This window comes from Pristiophorus japonicus, chromosome 6, assembly GCF_044704955.1.
Source record: "Pristiophorus japonicus isolate sPriJap1 chromosome 6, sPriJap1.hap1, whole genome shotgun sequence".
Taxonomy (NCBI): domain Eukaryota; kingdom Metazoa; phylum Chordata; class Chondrichthyes; family Pristiophoridae; genus Pristiophorus; species Pristiophorus japonicus.
In genome coordinates this window covers 210,159,571-210,182,142 of record NC_091982.1, presented here as the reverse complement: position 1 = coordinate 210,182,142, position 22,572 = coordinate 210,159,571, and the positions used below count along the sequence as shown (strand labels likewise).

Here is a 22,572-nt window from a genome sequence, read left to right as displayed (position 1 = left end):
TGCCATCTTTCAGATGAGGGACCGTGTCTGCTCTCAGGTGGATGTAAAAGATCCCACAGCACTATTTCAAAGATGAGCGGGGGAAGTTATCCCTGGTGTCCTGACCAATATTTATTTCTCAATCAACATCACTAAAATAGATTAACTGATCATTATCACATTGCTGTTTGTGGGAGCTTGCCAATTGGCTGCCGTGTTTCCTACATTACAACAGTGACTACACTTCAAAAAGTACTTCATTGGCTGTAAAGCACTTTGGGGGTCATAAAAGGAGCTATATGAATGCAAGCCTTTCTTTCATGCTTCAACTAACATGTTTCAATTAACATTCTCATGTCATATGTTGTTCTACTGTAAAGAAATAAGAAATTGGCACCTTTGCTGCCGAGTTTACCATTGTGCCTGACGTAGTCAAACAGACCTAGTTTAAACCTAACAACTGTTGATACATCATAGGCAGTCCCTCGAAATCAAGGAAAACTTGCTTCCACTCTAAAAGTGAGTTCTCAGGTGGCTGTACAGTTCAATGAGGGAATTACAGTCTTTGGGGCAGACAGTGGTTGAAGGAAAGGGTGGGTGGGGAGCCTGGTTTGCCGCACGCTCCTTCCGCTGTCTGCGCTTGGTTTCTGTATGCTCTCAGCAACAAGCCTCGAGGTGCTCAGCGCCCTCCCGGATGTTCTTCCTCCACTTTGGTCGGTCTTGGGCCAGGGATTCCCAGGTGCCAGTGGGGATGTTACACTTTATCAAGGAGTCTTTGAGGGTGTCCTTGAAGTGTTTCCTCTGCCCACCTGGGGCTCGCTTGCCGTGTAGGAGTTCCAAGTAGAGCACTTGCTTAGGGAGTCTCGTGTCGGGCATGCGGACGATGTGCACCGCCCAAGTTGGTACAGTGTGGTCAGCGCTTCGATGCTGGGGATGTTGGCACGGGCGAGGAAAGAGACGTTGGTGCATCTATCCTCCCATTGGGTTTTCAGGATCTTGCGGAGGCAGCACTGGTGGTACTTCTCCAGCGCTTTGAGGCGTCTGCTGTATGTAGTCCACGTCTCAGCCATATAGGAGGGCGGGTATCACTACTACCCTGTAGACCATAAGCTGGGTGCCAGATTGGAGGTCCTGGTCTTCAAACACTCTCTTCCTCTACAGAACCAATGGGAATCTCTTTAACCTACGTCGCCTCAAGGCTAGATCCAAGGTCGTCCCATCCTCGGTCATCGAACTACAATACGTGGATGACGCTTGCATCAGTGCACACTCAGAGGCCAAACTCCAAGCCATCATCAACACCTTCATCGAGGTGTACGAAAGCATGGGCCTTATGCTAAACATCTGTAAGACAAAGGTCCTCCACCAACCTGACAGTACTGCCCCCCCGGTCATCAAAATTCACGACTCGGCCTTTGACAACGTGGACCATTTTCCATACCTCGGGAGCCTACTATCAAGCAAGGGCAAACTAGGTCCAACACCACCTCCAATGCACCAGCACAGCCTTCGGTCGCCTGAGGAAGAGTATGTTACACAAGAGAGAGCAAAGACTATTAGAACTTGCATAATCACATCAGGAGATCATCAGATAAGGAAATTCCAGTATCTGTGATTACCTGAAACAATGCGAAAAAGCAGGACCGGTATTCTGATAGCCCCATGATCACATTAAACATCTGGGCTGTGAGTAAGACATCTCATGTTCTTCTGATATGCCAAAAGGAAACAAGAGTTAACTTGATAAAGTAGGGAAGTCAGAAAGCAGACAGCATTCACACTGCCTGATAAGGGAAGACAAAACTAGAAGGTGCAAAGTATGACAGTGTTGATAGTTTGGGGTCGTGAGACTGAAAGGGGTACAAGAACACAGATGAAGCAGCTTCGTTGCAGAGGTCGAGATGCCACACCAGAAGGGACCAGCTAGACTGCGCATTCTACCTAGAGGAGGAACAGGTCAATACTGTTTTACTTCTCTGTAAATGCTTAAATACTGAAATGTATTAATACTCGCTTGTGCTTGAAATAAAAGACTGTTGTACCCAATTTGGTGTCACCTCAGAAACTATTACACTACCACCAACAACAAAGCCGAAATACATTCCCAAAAGAATCTTGTAATTCAAAACCCTACCTTGTTGCACCATAGTAGATCGCAGCATTCCAGTTTTGGACCAAATCTTAATTTGTCCATCTTCACCAACTGTAAGAGTATAAATACGATTCCATTATGTAAAAATTTAAACCAAACATAAACTTGCAAGTGAAGTTCTGTTTAGTTTCTGTTAGTCTGGAAGTATGCCTAGGTTTGCCTTACTTCCAATCGATTGGCATGCCAGGTATACTGTCCAGTTATCGAGTCATTCATCCGTTAAGGAGTATATCTGTTACCAGTATTAACTACAGAGAAAGTTTGTCGTAGAAGATAACCTTTTAGTGCACTGTCCTCCTGTAACCATTATACGAGGTCCAAGACCAAGGCCAGGTCGATTTGCATTGGCTAGAAAAGGAGGGTCTGTTCTGGTTCATTGTGTGAGCACATTGAGCGAAAGGAGTTACATAAAAAGTCAGGCATTGGGAACTATAAAAAGGGACTGCTGCCACGAGAACCTAAAATTGTCAAATAACTGGCTTCCACAGCTCTTTCTGTAAGGATTTGAGAATGTTGCAAACCAGTCAGAAGACAGCCAGACTATTACAACTTCGAGTTTTTGCTCAAGATATTCTCTCAGGTTCAATGGAATCAGCCAACCCTTTTAAGTAGGAGCAAGGGTCTCCCATGCATCTACCATAGCTAAGACCCCTGCTGTGCGAATGGAATGGAATGGAAAGGAATCTCAAGGGTTGAGGAATTGGTTAAAAAAAGTAGCTGCCATACAATTTTACTGGCAGGCCTCTATGGCCCTACTGTACAAGTATGGATACATATGGAACTATTGCATCTTGAAATCTAAAAGAACTACCTTGTACTCTTAATTTTGTCCCATAGAACTGTAAGTCTATCCAATCTAAGTGGCACATCTTTTTTTTCTGAAAAGGACAGGTTAGTATAATATTTTTAAGAAGTTTATTGCCCACATTTTAAGCTCTTTGGAAACCTGCCAATTGGGAGAGACTGGGGTTTGGTTGCGAGGGATGGGTCAGAGCCCAGCAATTTGGAGGGAGGGGGAAAGATTGGGGGTTGGAATGGCGGGGGGGGGGGGGTTCAGCCGCTCGAGGCAGTGAGCTGAGGCAAAAATCAGCAGAAGGTTTGCTTGAGGGACCAGGGGGAGTACTGCTGCTCCTCCTGGCCCACATGTTGGAGCTGGCTGCTCCAGTTTCCATTTCACTGCCGGGTTTCCCAAGCCCTGGAAAAACCCGGCCCACAGCTACTAAATTTAAATCAGGCTCCCAACTCCACAGTGGGAACCCAATTTAAATATTATAATGAAGTGTCCTTTGTTCTCCAAGATGGGACACAAGCACGTCTCACTACCCACCGCCGTAAAAAAGGCAGCAGGTACGTATACCATGGGTTGGAGACATGTTCCCCGATTTTTAATTTTCAACTCCCCCCAACCCCCCCCCCCCCCCCCGACCCTCTCCTGCCGTCCTGGGGGAGGTGGGGGGAGTTAATATCTACCCCATTAAAAGCTTCTCTCTCCACAGATGCTGCTTGACTTGCTGAGTGTTTCCAGCATTTCCCGTTTTAATTTAAAGAAGAAAAAAAACTATTGGCTGTGCAAAAATTAATTAGTGAAATATTGCAGGCTCTGGGACTTTATATTGTGTGGGAGCAGAGCATGGGAGGCATTGCCTATTTGAGCCACCATGGCAACATTTTCCTAGCATGCTCAGCACATAATTTCCCGAGAACATATCAAGTTTTTCTCGGAAACTTACAACCTAAGATATACTCCTACAATGTGTGGAGGATGTAGAATGAAGGATGATAGCATTGATTGCTTCCTTGGGGAAGATGCACGATTTCAAATGGATTATATTTGTTTTATAATATTTCACTCACCTGTTACCAAAGCAGTTCCCTCATAATTCCATCTCCCAGCCAGCACAGCCCCACGGTGTGCTTCTACACTTTTCTCCACTCGTCCAGACTTTGAGACCAGATGAAATTTGCCTTTAAAAAAAATGTTACTCATCAACCTTTTGAAGACTGGATGCACATATTTTCTATTGTATTATTTCTATTAACAAAGTTGATAATAATTGGTTGTTCAGTCGTTAGTAAGAATGATTATGCATACAAACATAATGCATTTAAGGAAAATTAGATATTAGTAGTTTGTTCCTCCCTAGTTCTGCGAGTTGCTCCAGTGCTATGTGCCAGCATGTGACCTCTGCTGTTCCTTGACATCCCATCTACCTTCACTCCTGCTCTAACTTTCACCCATCTTTACCCCGTAGTCTGGAGCTCTCTCTCTCTCTCTCTACATATAAACACTTCCACCTTGCTACTTCTCTTTCCCTCAAAATGGCCCCTCCATAAACTTACCACTTTGACTGTACTTTGGGCTATCTCCCCTAATTCTTCTGTGATTTCTTGCCATCTGTTTTTTTGCCACTGTGATGCGACTTGGGACATTTACAATGAGTTAATGGTGTTGAAACTATTCCCAATTCCTTTGATACAGAACAACAGACTTTATCAAAATATTTAGGTGCTCTAAAATTGATGGTCAAACTAGCTAAAAAAAAAAGAAAGTGCAATCAGAATAAATTATAATTTATTAACATTCTTCCACAAAAAAACTTCACACAATTTGGCACCGTCATACGGCCAAAGCCACGCATGATCCATTTTTATAACTTGTTATGCAATCATATGATGTTGTTTTATCCAGTTTATTTCTCCCTTTTCTGCATGATTCTGACTTTAGTCTCAAATAATATTTAGTACTTCCACCTTAGTAACAAAGGAAGCTGTTGAAGATAATTACCTACTACCTCAATTGCTTTTTTTCATACATTTCAGTCACATTTTCCAGTAGTTAATTTGCAGAAACGTCAATTTCAATGCACATCCCGAGTAAACGGGGGGGGGGGGGGGGGGGGAGGGAACAGTAGGTTAGGAATGTGTATGGTAATGAATCAGGCCCAGACTGACAAAATTATAAAATCTCCTGATCACGAGCCTTTTACGATCAGAGTTTAAGCAGTCTCAATCCAGTCGTTAGTGGCCATGGACCCACAGTAAAACACTGGCACCAACTGACAATTTCAACTGCAGAAGCCGTAGAATGCCTGTTAAGCTGGTTTACTAGAGGCTGTTTTTATGAGGTTAGGACTGAGGAACAGCGCACAGAATAGAGCGTTGCATTCTGCATCTAATCATTTTGTGCTCAACTTAGAAGTGTGCTTGATGCCAACACTGGGTATTCAAAATGGAATCTTTTTCATTCCCCAGCATCAACATCCCTCATCTTGATGAAGAAATAAATGGATTTATATAGCGGCTTTCATGACCACTGGATGTCTCAAAGTGCTTTACAGCCAATGTACTTTTGGAGTGCAGTCACTGTTGTAATGTGGGAAATGTGGCAGCCAATTTGCACACAAGCAAGATCCCACAAACAGCAATGTGATAATCTGTTTTTTTTGTTATGTTGATTGAGGGATATATATTGGCCAAGACACCGGGGATAACTCCCCTGTTCTTGTTCGAAATAGTGCCATGGGATCTTTTACATCTACTTGAGAGAGCAAACAGGACCTCGGTTTAATGTCTCATCCGAAAGATGGATGTGCATTGAGTGAGTAAAAAAAAAAGTGAAAAGAAATAGAATACAATATACTAAAACCAGACCTTTGACATTCTTTACGCAGGATGCATTACTTGTTGCTGATAATCAAATAAATTAAGCAGAATAGGATTTTTCACTGCAAATAAAATCTCAAAATTAGTTTTTGTCGTAAGTCAAACAAGCAAATTATAAGAACATACACATTAAAACACTTACCATCAGTACTGGTGAGCACAAATATTTCTGCTTGCATCTGCTTCTTGGCACCTGTAGTCTTAGGGAACCAGTGCAGGTCTATGGGATAGATCTCTTCAGCTAGCCTTACTACCTGTATCGTTTCATTCGTTAACAAATTCCACTTCAGGATTTGATGATCATCACTGGACGAATACAACTCATCTGCTGTTGTCCAACCCACACAACTGACCAACTCTTTATGTGCAGTGAAGTTAAAGAAAATAATGAAAAAGTAGAACATACTTTATTTCTTGAAATCTTTATTTCAAGAAATAAAGTTTTATTATAAAGCATGATGGTGCAACTCGTTGAAGCTCTAATGTATTTCCTAAAGTTGTGACATGTGGGTTCATGCTTGCAATCCCCCACATGACAAGATTCCAACAGGTGATGTTACTTAAGCGGAGGCCACACTGACTGAAATCAGCAAACATCTGGGACTGCTCTCATACACCGCCTAGTGGCTGGTTCAAGACCATCATTGGCACAGACCTTGGAGCAGGCTACCAGCCTACTGCATGGGCTATAAAATTGTGTAAAATGAAAATAGGCCTAAAGAGAGGGAAAATAACTTTCATAAAAGGGCTGTTTTCTTTCCTTCTTTAACTTGCTAACTTTCTCCCTTTCCCTCTTGAAGGTGTTGAATCCTTGCTGGGTGCAGATCCACCTCTCCGGTTATCCTTCAGTATTCACCCAAGTGACTAACATTCAACTACAATCACTGACAATTGAGGGTCAGCAAACTATTAGGTAGAAAGAGGCATCACAGCAGAGCCTGATCCTGTCCTTACCAGACTGCCACATGTGCACTTGCAATCGCTGGGTAGTGATCTGGAGTGGGAAGCCTGGCTAATTTGTGCTCCTTCATTTAGGAGTGTTGAAACTAATTTTAGTAAATCTACTAGAACCGTGGAAAGATTAACTAATTCAGCACAGATTACGAATTAAACCTGGTAATTTTCTGTTTTGAATGGCTCAGCCATTCATTACATTCACTTGTTGAACCATTGGGGAGCTCCAAAGGATTGTCACAGGCACACACAACCTCATCATATACTGTAATTTCCGATTCTATGAAAGATCATTTTAAAATGCAAATAACCATATGATTTAAAAATTTTTGCAATTAGTCCATTTGAAGTTTTAAAACTATAGATTTTTAATTTGTAAAAGTGCTATACTATGCCCCTACATGCGAAAACAGAATTTCAAGTATACAGTTTTGGTGCTGTGTATATTAAGCAATGTTTGTCAATGAGCCAGAAAAATTCTACACACATTTTCTTAAAGGTGTACACTGCAATTTTCTCTCTGTCACAAACTTTTTTTGTCTTTATTTTATTGACAGAATATATTACTACCGGTACCTCTGGTGTCGCCCAAGGACCTATCCTTGGCCCTTCCTATGTCCCACCTAATTGCTGCCCCTCAGCGACATCGTCCAAAAACATCCTCAGGTTCCACATGTATGCTGACAACACCCAGCTCTACCACACATCCACCTCCCTCAACCCCTCCTATGTCGCTAAATTGTCAGACTGCTCCAGTAGTGGATGAACATAAATTTCCTCCAACTAAATATTGGGAAGACCGAAGCCATCGTCTTCAGTCATGGCCACAAACTGTTCCCAAACCAACGACCCATCCCTTTTCCTGGCAACTGTCTTAGCTGAATCAGACTGTTCACAAACTTGGTGCCATATTTGACCTGGAGATGAATTTCCAAACACATATCCGTGCCATCATTAAGACCGCCTATTTGTACCTCATAACATCGCCCGACTCAGCCCTGCCTCAGCTCATCTGTTGCTGAAACCCTCATCCATGCCTTTGTTACCTCTAGACTTGACTATTACAATGCACCCCTGGCTGGCCTCCCACTTTCTACCCTCCGCAAACATAAGGTCATCCAAAGCTCTGCTATCCGTGTCCTAATTCTCTCCAAATCTCGTTCACCCATTGCCCCGTGCTTGCTGACCTTTACTGGCTCCTAGTCCGACAATGCCTCAAGTTTAAAATCATCATCCTTGTTTTCAAATCCCTCCATGGCCTCGCCCCTACTATCTCTGTAATCTCTTACAACAACTACTTGTATTTATATCGAGCTTTTAAAGTAGCAAAACGTCCCAAGGCACTTTACAGGAGTATTGCAAAACAAAAGATTTGACACTGAGCCACACAAGGAGAAATTAGGGAGCATCTTAAAAGGAGGAAAGAGAGGTTTAGGGAGGGAATTCCACAGTTTAGGGCCTAGGCAACTGAAGGCATGGCCACCAATGGTTGGGCAATTATAATGAGGGATGCTCAAGGGGGCAGAATTAGATGAGCGCAGATATCTCGGGGGGGGGGGGGGGGGGGGGGAAAGAGTTAAGGGGGTTGAGGAGGAGGTTACAGATGTAGGGAGGGGTGAATCCATGGAGGGATTTGCAAAGGATGAGAATTTTGAAATCGAGGCATTGCTTAACCGGAAGCCAATGTAGGTCAGCGAGCACCGGGGTGATGGGTGAACGGGACTTGGTATGAGTTAGCCGAGTTTTGGATGATTTCAAGCTTATGTAGCATAAAACGTGGGAGGCCAGCCAGGATTCGTCAAGTCCAGAGGTAACAAAGGCATGGATGAGGATTTCAGCAGAGGATAAGCTGAGGGAAGGGCAGTGACGAGCGATGTTAAGGAGGTGGAATTAGGCGGTCTTAATTATGCTGCGGATATGTGGTTGGAAGCTCATTTCAGGATTAATTATGACACCAATGTTGTGAACAGTGTGGTTCAGCCTCAGACAGAAGTTAGGGAGAAGGATGAAGTTGGTGGCAAGGGAACGGAGTTTGTGGCGGGGACTGAAAACAATGGCTTCGGTCTTCCCTATATTTAATTGAAGAAAATATCTGCTCATCCAGAACTGGATGTCGGACAAGCAGTCTGGCAGTTTAGAGACCTTGGAGAGGTCGAGAGAAGTGGTTGTGAGGTACAGCTGGGTGTCATCAATGTTCATGTGGAAAACTGATGCTGTGTTTTCAGATGATGTCACCAAGGGGCAGCATGTAGATGAGAAATAGGAGGGGCCAAGGATAGATCTTTGGGAGATACCAGAGGGAGATGATGCGGGAGCGGGAAGAGAAGCCATTGCAGGTGATACTCTGGCTATGATTATATAGATAAGAATGAAATCAGGCGAGTGCAGTCCCACCCAGCTGGATGACAGTAGAGACAACCCTCCGAGATATCTGCACTCCTCCAATTCTGCTTCTTGAGCATCCACGATTGTAATTGCTCCACCACTGGCAATCATACTTGCCTTAGCCAAGGCCCTAATCTCTGGAATTCCCTCCCTAAACCTCTCTACGTCGCTTTCCTGATTTAAGATGCTCCTTAAAACTTACCTCTTTGACCAATCTGCCCTAATATCTCCTTATGTGGCTTGGTGTCAAATTTAGTTTGGAAATGCATCTGTGATTCACTTTATTTAGAGCGTTTTACTATTTTAGAGGCGCTATATAAATACAAGTTGCTGTTGTCATAGCCTCGCTAACCTTTCCTCTCTTGTTTCTCATAATCCACTACTCTACATGTTCATCCTCCCTATATTCAAATCTCTGCATTATTTCCTGCTAACTTATTCTTTCCCAGGACCTCAAAACGGTGAAACTCCTCATCTCTCTTTCTTTCTCCTATAGTCTACAAACTTAAAAAAAAAAAAATGTGGTCTCAACTTCTACATATTTTGTCTTCTATCCAAATCATTCTAACTTTGGTAGTCCCCTGGTTAATGGCTCTTGCTTCACTTACATGTCTATATTTAAAAACAAATACAAACTCTTGTATATCTAGAGTAATTGGGATATCTGCAGAAAGCCCATGACTGAATAGTTTTCCAATGTGACCTCATTTTGTAACCAAGCCTGGCCAGTATTGACTTCAGAGTATACAAGAGTAAATGCCACAATATAAATCAAATACATCCATTCATTAGGAAAAGGTTCATTTGGAACTTTCAGCTTTTCTTTCAGAATTTCCATGAAATACCAAAATATTTGTGCAATTACATTTTTTTCTGGGAGCTTTCACACAGGAAGTTCTCTATCTCAGTTGTGTAACTGGGGAAGGCACCAAGTGGAAGGCAAGTAAAACTGCGCCGCCCTCATATTTCTTAATGGGAGCTTCACCGGCTACAGAATAGAAGCCCAAGAAAGCTTTTGCCGATATGCCTTTTTAGTTGGAGATGAGGTGAAATGAGGGGAAATAAATGAAGAAGAAAAATTAGAATAGCTTCGGTATTTTAGATTATTATTCTTTAAATTAAAGTATACTTTGCCTACTAGGAGTATCTAACCAGAATAAATCAGGCATGTAACCGTTTAAGAAAACATTATGGTGGAACCATACAATCTTCTTGCACTACGTAGAAGAGACAAACAAATGACAGTCCACGTTATTTTCAATCACCAAAGGCTTCAGAAACTGGCTTAGAGGAACATCAATAGATTACAGCTGAAAAAGTGAGTAGATTAAACTTGGGTAATTGCAAACAATTCTGCCCTAGAATGCTGGCCTGGGAGTAATGTGCTCTTAGACAGTTTAGCATCCTGCTTTATCTGACTATTATCTGTCCTCAAAATAGTATATGATAGCAACCATTCGAATTTTACACTCAGCATGGAGAGCTCAGAGAGTGCTAAGTGTGCCAACGACAAACAGTATGCCCTCCAGTGCAAGGTTTTAAATACTACCCAAAATGCTATAGCTTATTCATGATCACTGATATCCTCTTTATGCCCCTTGGTGCCAAGAGGCCTATAAAGGCCGCGAGAGGCAGCGGGGGTTCGTGGTCGCTGAGGCGTGAGTCCGGGGATTGGCAGAGGCCTATAAAGGCCGCGAGAGGCAGCGGGAGTTCGTGGCCACTGAGATGAGAGTCCGGGGATCGGCAGAGGCCTATAAAGGCCGCGAGGCAGCGGAGGTTCGTGGTCGCTGAGGCGTGAGTCCGGGGTTTGGCAGAGGCCAATAAAGGCTGCGAGAGGCAGCGGGAGTTCGTGGTCGCTGAGGTGAGAGCCCGGGGATCGGCAGAGGCCTATAAAGGCCAGCTTGTGCAGCTACAGGGAGAAGGCAAAAAAGTAGAAAGAAATAGAAAGGTGACGTCACAGCCAAGGGGGTAAGTGATTGGCAAGTAGCTTTTCTTTTTTCATTTCTATACCTTTAGCATTGCTGTTGCCAATTTAAGTGTATCTAAGGGTCAAGTCATGGCAGGAGAGCTTGGACATGTGTTATGCTCCTCCTATACTATGTGGGAAATCAGGGACGCCTCCGGTGTCCCTGACGACTACGTGTGCGAAGTGTATCCGTCTCCAGCTCCTGACGAACCGTGTTGCGGAACTGGAGCTGCGGATGGATTCACTCTGGAGCATGCACGATGCTGAGAATGACTTGAATAGCACGTTTAGTGAGTTGGTCTCACCGCAGGTAAAGGGTACACAGCCAGATGCGGAATGGAAGACCAACAGGAAGAGCAGTGCAAGGAAGGTAGTGCAGGAATCCCCTGCGGTCATCCCCCTGCAAAACAGATACACCGCTTTGAGTACTGTTGAGGGGGATAACTCATCAGGGGGGAGCAGCAGCAGCCAAGTTCATGGCACCATGGCTGGCTCTGCTGCACAGGTGGGCAGGAAAAAGAGTGGGAGAGCGATAGTGATAGGGGATTCAATTGTAAGGGGAATAGATAGGCGTTTCTGCGGCCGCAATCGAGACTCCAGGATGGCATGTTGCCTCCCTAGTGCAAGGGTCAAGGATGTCTCGGAGCGGGTGCAGGATATTCTGAAAAGGGAGGGTGAACAGCCAGTTGTCGTGGTGCATATAGGTACCAATGACATAGGTAAAAAACGGGATGAGGTCCTACGAGATGAATTTAGGGAGCTAGGAACTAAATTAAAAAGTAGGACCTCAAAAGTAGTTATCTCAGGATTGCTACCAGTGCCACATGCTAGTCAGAGTAGGAATCGCAGGATAGCTCAGATGAATACGTGGCTTGAGGAATGGTGCAGAAGGAGGGATTCAAATTCCTGGGACATTGGAACCGGTTCTGGGAGAGGTGGGACCAGTACAAACCGGACGGTCTGCACCTGGGCAGGACCGGAACCAATATCCCAGGGGGAGTGTTTGCTAGTGCTGTTGGGGAGGCGTTAAACTAATATGGCAGGGGGATGGGAATCTATGCAGGGAGACAGAGGGAAATAAAAAGGAGGCAGAAGCAAAATATAGAAAGGAGAATAGTAAAAGTGGAGGGCAGAGAAACCCAAGGCAAAAAACAAAAAGGGCCACATTACAACAAAATTCTAAAGGGGCAAAGTGTGTTTAAAAAAAACAAGCCTAAAGGCTCTGTGCCTCAATTCGAGGAGTATTCAGAACAAGGTAGATGAATTAACTGCGCAGATAGCAGTTAACGGATACGATGTGATTGGCATCACGGAGACATGGCTCCAGGGGGACCAAGGCGGGGAACTCAACATCCAAGGGTATTCAGCATTTAGGAAGGATAGACAGAAAGGAAAAGGAGGCGGGGTGGCGTTGCTGGTTAAAGATGAAATCAATGCAATTGTAAGGAAGGACATTAACTTGGATGATGTGGAATCGGTACAGTTGGAGCTGCGGAATTCCAAAGGGCAGAAAACACTAGTGGGTGTTGTGTATAGACCACCAAATAGTAGTAGTGAGGTTGGGGACAGCATCAAACAAGAAGTAAGGGATGTGTGCAATAAAGGTACAGCAGTAATCATGGGCGACTTTAATCTACACATTGATTGGGCTAACCTAACAATGCGGTGGTGGAGGATTTCCTGGAGTGTATTCCAATATGTCGAGGAACCAACCAGGGAGCTGGCCATCCTGACTGGGTATTGTGTAATGAGAAGGGACTAATTAGAAATCTTGTTGTGCGAGGCCTCTTGGGGAAAAGTGACCATAATATGGTAGAATTCCTTATTAAGATGGAGAGTGGCAAAGTTAATTCGGAAACTAGGGTCCTGAACTTAAGGAAAGGTAACTTCGACGGTATGAGGCGTGAATTGGCTAGAATAGACAAGCAAACGATACTAAAAGGGTTGACGGTGGATAAGCAATGGCAAACATTTAAAGATCACATGGATGAACTTCAGCAAATGTACATCCCTGTCTGGAGTAAAAATAAAACTGGGAAGATGGCTCAACCATGGCTAACAAAGGAAATTAAGGATAGTGTTAAAGCCACGGAAGAGGCATATAAATTGGCTAGAAAAAGCAACAAACCTGAGGACTGGGAGAAATTTAGAATTCAACAGAGGAAGACTAAGGATTTAATTAAGAGGGGGAAAATAGAGTATGAGAGGAAGCTTGCAGGGAATATAAAAACTGACTGCAAAAGCTTCAAGAAATATGTGAAGAGAAAAAGATTAGTCGGATACAGGTGAAATTATAATGGGGAACAAAGAAATGGCAGACCAATTGAACAAATACTTCGGTTCTGTCTTCACGAAGGAAGATACAAATAACCTTCCGAAGGTACTCGGGGACAGTGGGTCTCGTGAGGAGGAGGAACTGAAGGATATCCTTATTAGGCGGGAAATTGTGTTCGGGAAATTGATAGGATTGAAGGCCGATAAATCCCCGGGGCCTGATAGTCTGCATCCCAGAGTGCTCAAGGAAGTGGCCCTAGAAATAGTGGATGCATTGGTGATCATTTTCCAACAGTATCGACTCTGGAGCAGTTCCCATGGACTGGAGGGTAGCTAATGTAACACCACTTTTTAAAAAAGGAAGGAGAGAAAACGGGTAATTATAGACCGGTTAGCTTGACATCAGTAGTGGGGAAAATGTTGGAATCGATCATGAAGGACGAAATAGCAGCGCATTTGGAAAGCGGTGACAGGATCGGATCAAGTCAGCATGGATTTATGAAAGGGAAATCAGCTTGACGAATCTTCTGGAATTTTTTGAGGATGTAACTAGCAGAGTGGACAAGGGAGAACCAGTGGATGTGGTGTATTTGGACTTTCAGAAGGCTTTTGACAATGTCCCGCACAAGAGATTGTTGTGCAAAATCAAAGCACATGGTATTGGGGGTAATATACTGACGTGGATAGGGAACTGGTTGGCAGACAGGAAGCAGAGAGTCGGGATTAATGGGTTCTTTTCAGAATGGCAGGCAGTGACTTGTGGAGTGCCGCATGGCTCAGTGCTGGGACCCCAGCTCTTTACAATATACATTAACGATTTGGATGAAGGAATAGAGTGTAATATCTCCAAGTTTGCGGATGGCGGAGTGAGCTGTGAGGAGGACGCTAAGAGGCTGCAGGGTGACTTGGACAGGTTAGGTGAGTGGGCAAATGCATGACAGATGCAGTATAATGTGGATAAATGTGAGGTTATCCACTTTGGGGGCAAAAACACGAAGGCAGAATATTATCTGAATGGCAGCAAACTAGGAAAAGGGGAAGTGCAACGAGACCTGGGTGTCATGGTTCATCAGTCACTGAAAGTGGGCACGCAGGTACATCAGGCGGTAAAGAAGGCAAATGGTATGTTAGCCTTCATAGCTAGGGGATTTGAATATAGAAGCAGGGAGGTCTTACTGCAGTTGTACAGGGCCTTAGTGAGGCCTCACCTGGAATATGGTGTTCAGTTTTGGTCTCCTAGTCTGAGGAAGGATGTCCTTGCTATTGAGGGAGTGCAGCGAAGGTTCACCAGACTGATTCCAGGGATGGCTGGGCTGTCATAAGTGGAGAGACTGGATCAACTGGACCTTTATTCACTGGAGTTTAGAAGGATGAGAGGGGATCTCATAGAAACATATAAGATTCTGACGGGACTGGACAGGTTAGATGCGGGAAGAATGTTCCCGATGTTGGGGAAGTCCAGAACCAGGGGACATAGTCTTAGGATAAGGGGTAGGCCATTTAGGACTGAGATGAGGAGAAACTTCCTCACTCAGAGTTGTTAACCTGTGGAATTCCCTGCCGCAGAGAGTTGTTGATGCCAGTTCACTGGATATATTCAAGACAGATATGGCTCTTACGGGTAAGAGGATTAAGGAGTATGGAGAGAAAGCAGGAAAGGGGTACTGAAGGAATGATCAGCCATGATCTTATTGAATGGCGGTGCAGGCTCGAAGGGCCAAATGGCCTACTCCTGCACCTATTTTTCTATGTTTCTAAGAGGTCATTAATATCAAGTAACACTGTGAATATGGCAACCAACATTAAATGCTATGCAACTCAAGTGCAAATTATACCAAATCTCTCCAAGGAAGTAACTATCAGTCTGATAGAACAGGACCTCAGGAGAGAAGGGTGAAAGGGGAAAATATTGGCATGAAGAGGGGAAAAGAGGGAAAAAATAATGTACAAACTGTATAATTAGTTGCCAGCTGCAGTATATTTGTGATATTTATAATCACTTTTGAATCTGACCAGCATAACCAACTTTCAAATCTGTTGCTGAATGTTTCCGCATCAGGTTCACTTACAATATAAAAAAAAAAGTGTATTCACCTTCCATTCTCAATTTCCATAAAAAGGTGATGCTCTGCATTACAGTTCAAACAAACAATCAGAAATCTATATATGCAGTTCTACTTGCAGCTGAATTATATCATACAGCAATTTGATGTTGATCACTAAAAGTAAAGTGGAAAATGTTTAATTGCCAAGGGCGGTTGTCCTTCATTTTTATCTTGTTGACCATACAAGTGTACTGACAGGGAAAACTGCACAACACAACAGTCCAAATATAGGAGAAAATTCAATAGGAAAATAACATGCTATAGCTGCAATGCCATCTGTAGTAATGGGAAAACAATATTGAATGTGTTCAGAAATATAATTTTTTAAAAACTAGTTGCTAAATAATACGGTTTCGATTTTATTTAGATTTGTATAAAAAAAGAGGGATCCTTGTGGTTTACTTGAATTATACATTTATAGTTCAGATATACATGATTGGAGAATATTGAGGTAAAAAGATGCAGACGTGCCAAACTTAGATTAAGAGCTAGATTTTTCAATAATTGACTATGCAAATCTAGCCCCTAACATCTGAGTTAGAGAATTTAAAAAGTACAGAATCATAGTCATCAGCACAATACTTTCAACTTCTCACACTCTGTTGTTGTACACAACTTATTTGGATGTCAAAGTTAGCATTAATCGTGAATACTAAATGAATGACCATGTTTATGTGTGTAATAGATGCATTTGTTACACAATATTTCAACTAACTGATTTATACTTCACCCATATCAATAATATTTAGTGATCAGTAACAGAATGAAAATAAACTATCATTGCTAAAACTGACCTGCATACAATTCATTTACTGCAGCTACAAAAGCTGTTCCCAACCCCCACCATCAATTTTCTCCTCAGCAGCATCTCTTCACAAGGTACACAAAGCACATTCAGATATATTAGATCATATGCCCATAAACAAAAAAATTGTTTTCCTACAACAATCCACCTGCCTCTTCAATTCTCCATCTGTGAAGAAATGATGCATCCAAAGTCCTTAAGGGAGTGAGGATGAGGGCGATACCAAGGGCAACGACCAGAGTGGGAAAAAGTAAGGGTTTTACTAGGGACAAGGGCATCAAAGATTAAGGCGTGAGTGTGATTGAGCAGATCGGTAGCTGCCGAAGCATCATGGTGAATGGTTGGCCAAAGTCTACACAGTTGGCAATTTGAAAATTCTGTTGAGTGAATTGAGGGAGAGTTTCCCCCCCCCCCCCCCCAAGGGCAGACGGAGAAGGAAGTGCAGTTGGAATGGGGAAGGGTGATATAAGTGGTAAGAATTATAAGGATGTGAACAGAGATGGCTTTTTCTGATATTGAGACGAAGGGAAAAGAGACGATGGCCACATGAGATGACAAGGCCGAGGTGGTTGCCGTGAATAGGGGTAGGAGAGTTTAAATGGAGGGAGAGGTTAAGGGAGACCAAGAGGGCAATGAAATCAGTGGAGAGGGCAAGGTGTGTTGAGATGGAGATTAAAATCACCAAGGATGAGAAGTCACTTGGTGCAAAGAAGAGGGAGGAAGTCTTGATGAGAAACCGGCTATTGGGTTTGGGTGGGTAGTGGAGGATTTTAACGGAGAGGCGAGAAAGGTGGGCAGACCAATGGGCACTATTTGGTAACAAGGGCCATATACCAGTCCATAGGATGGTCAGCTCTACATGGCAGGAGAGTTTTATAGGCTGCCACAGCCGATACGAAGGGAGGAGTGGCCACCCACACCCACCGGACGAAAGTATCCCGCTGGAGGTCAACCCAGACTTCAGAGCTAGAGCTCCAGTTCCCACTCACCGGGACTGTCTGTTTTGAAACCTGCACCCTCTGACTCAAAGGCGGGAATGCTACCAATAAACCGAAGCCTTGCTCCTATAATATTTTGGGTGTCGATCCTTAATCAGAACTACTGTGCAATTTACAGCATTTTCCGATTTAATTTCCAGCATTTTCTGATTTAACTTCCAACATTTTAAATGTTTTTGGTTTTAGCATATCCCTGACATGTCGCTGCTTCCTTTCTCGAAGCCAGTTACTTTTCCATTTCCAGTTTTTACTATAAATTCACATTGCTTTAAGCTTATGCTGCAATCTTTACAGGAACTTTTGTCAAAGATTTTTTGGAAGTCTGGATAACCAAGTCATAAGGTTTACAACAGCCCATTTAGGATTTCATCTCTTTAAAAGTCAATGAGGTTTGTTCAGACAAGATCTTCCCTTGCTGAAGTCATCCTGACTGCTTTTACCAGATTGTTATCATACAGATAATCTGCAAATTTGCTTCTGTTAAATGATTCCATTATTTTACCCGTCACTAATGGAAAAATGCCTAAATTAGATTTGCCATCTGTTTAGAATGTGTCATTGAGATTTCTCAAACTTCCGCATATAACGAATAAGGGCCCTGAAATCCTAGCCTCCCTGGGTCCGTACGGACCCTGGAAGGCATCGCAAAAGCCGGTTTTTGGCGTGCCATGCGCATGCGCCGAAAATCGGCTTTTCCGATCTGTCAAGTTTTAGCTTGAGATTGCACGCATCTCGGCAGCCTGTACATTCGCATGGGCAAGATTGCGGTATTTGCCCATCTCTTGCCCTGCAAATGTTCTTAAAACTCTTGCGTCTGGTAAAAGCAGGCGCATAGCCTACTTTTACCAGCATAAGAGTTTTAAAACATAAAATCATAAAAATAAAATGTTTTTAAAAATCACATTTTAATGTTAAAAACCCTGCCCACTAAGGTAAGTTTATTTTAAATCTGAATTAAAAAACTTTTTTTTTAAAATCGGAAAATATATATTTTTTCTCAGACATTTATTAACTTTAATTTAAATTAATGTTAAATATGTGGTGTTTTTTTTCTACTTTTTAAATTGGTGTTTTGGTGTGGGCGGGGGTTCTTAATCATAATAATGAGAACTCCGACTTACGGAGTTCCCATTATGATGAATGAGAAAATACTTTACCTGGATTGGCTACCCAGTGCCGTGCGACTCCAGTCCAGCTCTACGTCTGTCCAGAAGTGCACGCGCACCGATGTGCAGGGAGAGAAGGCCTCAGGACTGGGATCTCTGGTGGGCACAGCAGCAAAAGGTAAGTGAATATCTTTTGTCTAGAATTAAGTCGAACACCCGCGGGAAGGAAGAACCAGGATTTCAGGGCTATTGTTTACGAATATTGAGGAAGCTTAATTCACACTATGCATTAGAACACACAGGATAATGATGAAATACCAGCAATATGACAGATTAACAATGGATACATGGAGAATGAATTACATAGCTGTAATTTAAGTGAGATGATCAAATGACATCATTAACCATACATTGAGTCCTTTGCAATGTCATCTGAACCCTCCGATTAGGTTACAACCTTTAACTCATTCCTTGGTATCTATTATTGTGTATAATATATAATGTCTAGGATTTTAAGTAAAGATTTATAGTTTATATGAGAGTTCCAAGGTTTCTTGCAGTTTTTGGAAGAGTTCCAGTGCAGGATGACACTACTATGGTATTGTATACTTCTTTCCATCATACTTTTGGAAGTTTAAATCCAAAAGTAACAGAGTTCAAGGAAACTCCATACATAATGCGTTCGGAAACCTGAAAAACAATTTGCATATCAACACCCATTGTGACAAATTATATGGTTTTGTTGTCAAGACACACAAAGTGCTACTTCATTCAGCAACAAATATTGCTGAATAAATAAATATTAATTGGTGACATTAAACAAAATTCCAGCAGATTTACTCTTTAACCAGGAGAGATGAAACGGTGTCAACTAGCACATAAAAACAGCAACGCATTTCATCAGTTTACTGAAAGCAAAATTTAATTGAAAATGAAACAGCATTAAGGTTATTAGAACCCTTGACAATGAGAGTTTTTTTTCCAGTCCTTTATTTTCTCCTATATCTTGCACTTTTTGCAACCAAGAAAGTATCTGAGTAACTTTCTTCCAAGCCTCTATTGATCTTGCTCTTCAACTGCCATAGGGATTAGGAAGTATAGCTAGGATGGTCCAATATAAAATAAAGACCTTCGGTAAGCCCCCATCTCGAATAAAGTGTCCAGCGGTGCTCCCCTCACGTGATGGGAGATATAATAGAGGCCCCATAAAAGATTCAGAGGAGAGCCACTAAATTACTTAGTTAAACAACAACTTGTATTTATATAGCGCCTCTAGCATAGCAAAATGTTCCAAGGTGCTTCACAGGAATGTTACAAGACAAAACTTTGACACCAAGCCACACAAGAAGAAATTGCGATAGGTGACCAAGAGCTTGGTCAAAGACGTAGGTTGTAAGAAGCGTCTTAAAAGGAGGAAAGAGATGTAGAGGCACGGAGAGGTTTAGGGAGGGAATTCCAGAGCTTAGGGCCTAGGCAGCTGAAGGCACGGCCACCGATGGTTGAGCGATTATAATCAGGGATGATTTAAAAAGGAGCTATCGTGATAGGCTTAAGGAGCTGGGTCTTTTAACTCTAGAAAAGCGTAGACAGTGGGGAGACTTGGCTGATGTATTTAAAATGATGAAGGAACTAGACTGTGAACATGTAGACAGATAATTTGATTTTGATATGTCAGGGAGAAGGAGGATGCCCAAGCTATATAAATATAGAACTAGGTTAGATGTCAGGTTTTTCTTTTCCCAGAGGACATTTGGAATAGGTTGCCTGCTGGTTCAGTGAGAGCTGGACAAATTCCTAAAGGAAATAAAAACAAAGTGTTGGAAATACTCAGCAGGTCAGATAGAGAGAAACTGTTCCCATTGACAGAAGAGTCAAGATCCAGAGATTTAAGGTGATTTGCAGAAGAACCAAAGGTGACATGAGGTAAAACTTTTTTACGCAGCAAATGGTTCGTGTCATGTATCCTATATGGCTACTGTTTATACTATCACAAGGTGTGCCACCAGAGGGCACAGCAGTGGGGACTCGTAGGTTACCTGTACAGATGTGCCTGGCCTAGTATAAAAGGCAGGCCACCAGGTGTGATCCTCACTCTGGAGTTATCAATAAAGGACAAAGATCACTACAGTTCAAGTACAACATATTGCCTCATGGAGTCATTATCAGAGCATCCAAGGACATAACAGTTAGGATCTTAAATTCACTGCCCGAAAGTGTGATGGAGGCAGATTCATTTGTCAAAAAGGAATTGGATAAGTACCTGAAGAACGAAAATTTTCAGGGCTATGGGGAAAGGCAGAGGAGTGGGACCAGCTGACCTGCTCCAGCAGAGGGCCGGCACGAGCTCGATGGACTGAATGCCTCCTTCTGTGCTGTAACCATTCTATGATTCTATGGGCTAGATCCTCCACTTTTTTTTGCATGCTTAACGCCCACTTTACCGCTGAAATGACGTATAAGGTTCACCAGACTAATTCCAGGGATGGCTGGACTGTCATATGAGGAGAGACTGGATCAACTGGGCCTTTATTCACTGGAGTTTAGAAGGATGAGAGGGGATCTCAGAGAAGCATACAAGATTCTGACAGAACTGGACAGGTTAGATGCAGGAAGAATGCTCCCGATGTTGGGGGACATAGTCTTAGGATAAGGGGTAGGCCATTTAGGACTGAGATGAGGAGAAATTTCTTCACTCAGAGAGTTGTTAACCTGTGGTATTCCCTGCCACAGAGAGTTGTTGATGCCAGTTCATTGGATATATTCAAGAGGAAGTTAGATTATGGCCCTTATGGCTAAGGGGATCAAGGGGTATGGAGAGAAAGCAGGAAAGGGGTACTGAGGGAATGATCAGCCATGGTCTTATTGAATGGAGGTGCAGGCTCGAAGGGCTGAATGGCCTACTCCTGCACCTATTTTCTATGTTTCTATGATATCGCCCATTCTGGCACAAAATAGAAACTAACGAGCTTTTTTAGGAGACTTATCGCCGAGCATTAGTTTCCCAATGGGCTTAACGCCGAGAAAAAATACCACCCGCCCACTTATTTTGGGCGGAATCAGCAGAATGGGCGAATTCAATGCCAATATTACTTAATGCCGAGATTCAATATTAACGCCTGGTGACTGTTTTTTGTCGTAAAGAGCATATTTGCCCAAACTAGCGGCCATGGAGATTGCCCATCATCAATTTCACCACTTGCACATATATCGGCCACAATATTGCTCGTTCAAAAAACCGCCCACAAAAAGTGGAACTAACCGGAACGAACGCCAGCGGCGTGGCTGGCATTTGTTAAATCCCACTCTTACGTGAGGAGCTGTTATCAGAAAGATTTGACTGAAAGAGCGCTGATGTGAGTGACAACACTGACACACTGCTGTGTGTGTGCAGCGCAGACATCAAAGGTGCCCATCAGCTTGGTGCCAGTTAAAGTTTACATTGACTGATGTTAAATTGTATTTAACCCTTTCACGGTAAGGAATCACCAGTGTGTAACGGTCCAGCTATCCTAGACAATGCACAACAAGGTTATGCTCAATAACAAAAGTTTAACACCAACATTGGTCTGAAATTGTAAGTATTACAGCCAATAACATCCAACCCCCACCCACATCCCACTTTTTCCACCACTGATATCAATCACATGTTCAACATGTCCAGCAACAGAATACAAAGGCAAAGCAGGAACATGGTCCCCGCCCCCCCATACATTACAACAAATTGCATACACCCAGATGGAGATATAACACATCCATCACCTGCACACATGCACTTCACTTTCCTTCTCCCCGCCTACATCCCTTCCCCTCCTTGCTCCAAGGCGCCTGACCGACGAGCTCCTCAGACAGTGCCTCATTGATTGGGGGGGGGGGGGGGGGGGGGGGAATGAAGGCAGATGCGTTGATTGGACGAGTACAGGTGCGCGGGGTGCCGAGGGGGCAACATTCTCTGATGCAGAAGCAGGATCTTGGTCCTTGCTCTCATCTGTCATTCACAGTGGTGGTGCGGGACCTAGGGATGGAGTGCCGCTCTCTGGGATCACTGGGAGGGCTGTGGCAGCAGTGTTCCTGGCTATCGCATCCAGGGACTCTGCCATGCGTGGAATGTACTCGGTCATGGTGGCCAAGCTTCGATGAGCTGGTCACCAATGTCGACAGTCCTCCTGGACAACTTTACCATCTCTC

General features: G+C 43.3%; 1 protein-coding gene across 4 annotated transcripts in view; it reads right to left on the bottom strand.

Moving 5' to 3' along the window:
• The window catches only part of ift80 (intraflagellar transport 80 homolog (Chlamydomonas)), a 352,701-nt gene that overhangs the window by 284,244 nt on the left and 45,885 nt on the right, over positions 1-22,572 (bottom strand). For 2 of the 4 annotated variants that reach the window (XM_070882337.1, XM_070882338.1), the window contains exons 3-5: positions 5,937-6,160; positions 3,986-4,096; positions 2,114-2,182 (exon numbers count right to left, since the gene is read on the bottom strand). In XM_070882337.1, coding sequence (XP_070738438.1) covers positions 2,114-2,182; positions 3,986-4,096; positions 5,937-6,160 — 404 coding nt within the window. The remainder of the gene's footprint in view (positions 1-2,113; positions 2,183-3,985; positions 4,097-5,936; positions 6,161-22,572) is intronic. The other 2 variants (XM_070882340.1, XM_070882339.1) reach the window with 1 other exon arrangement.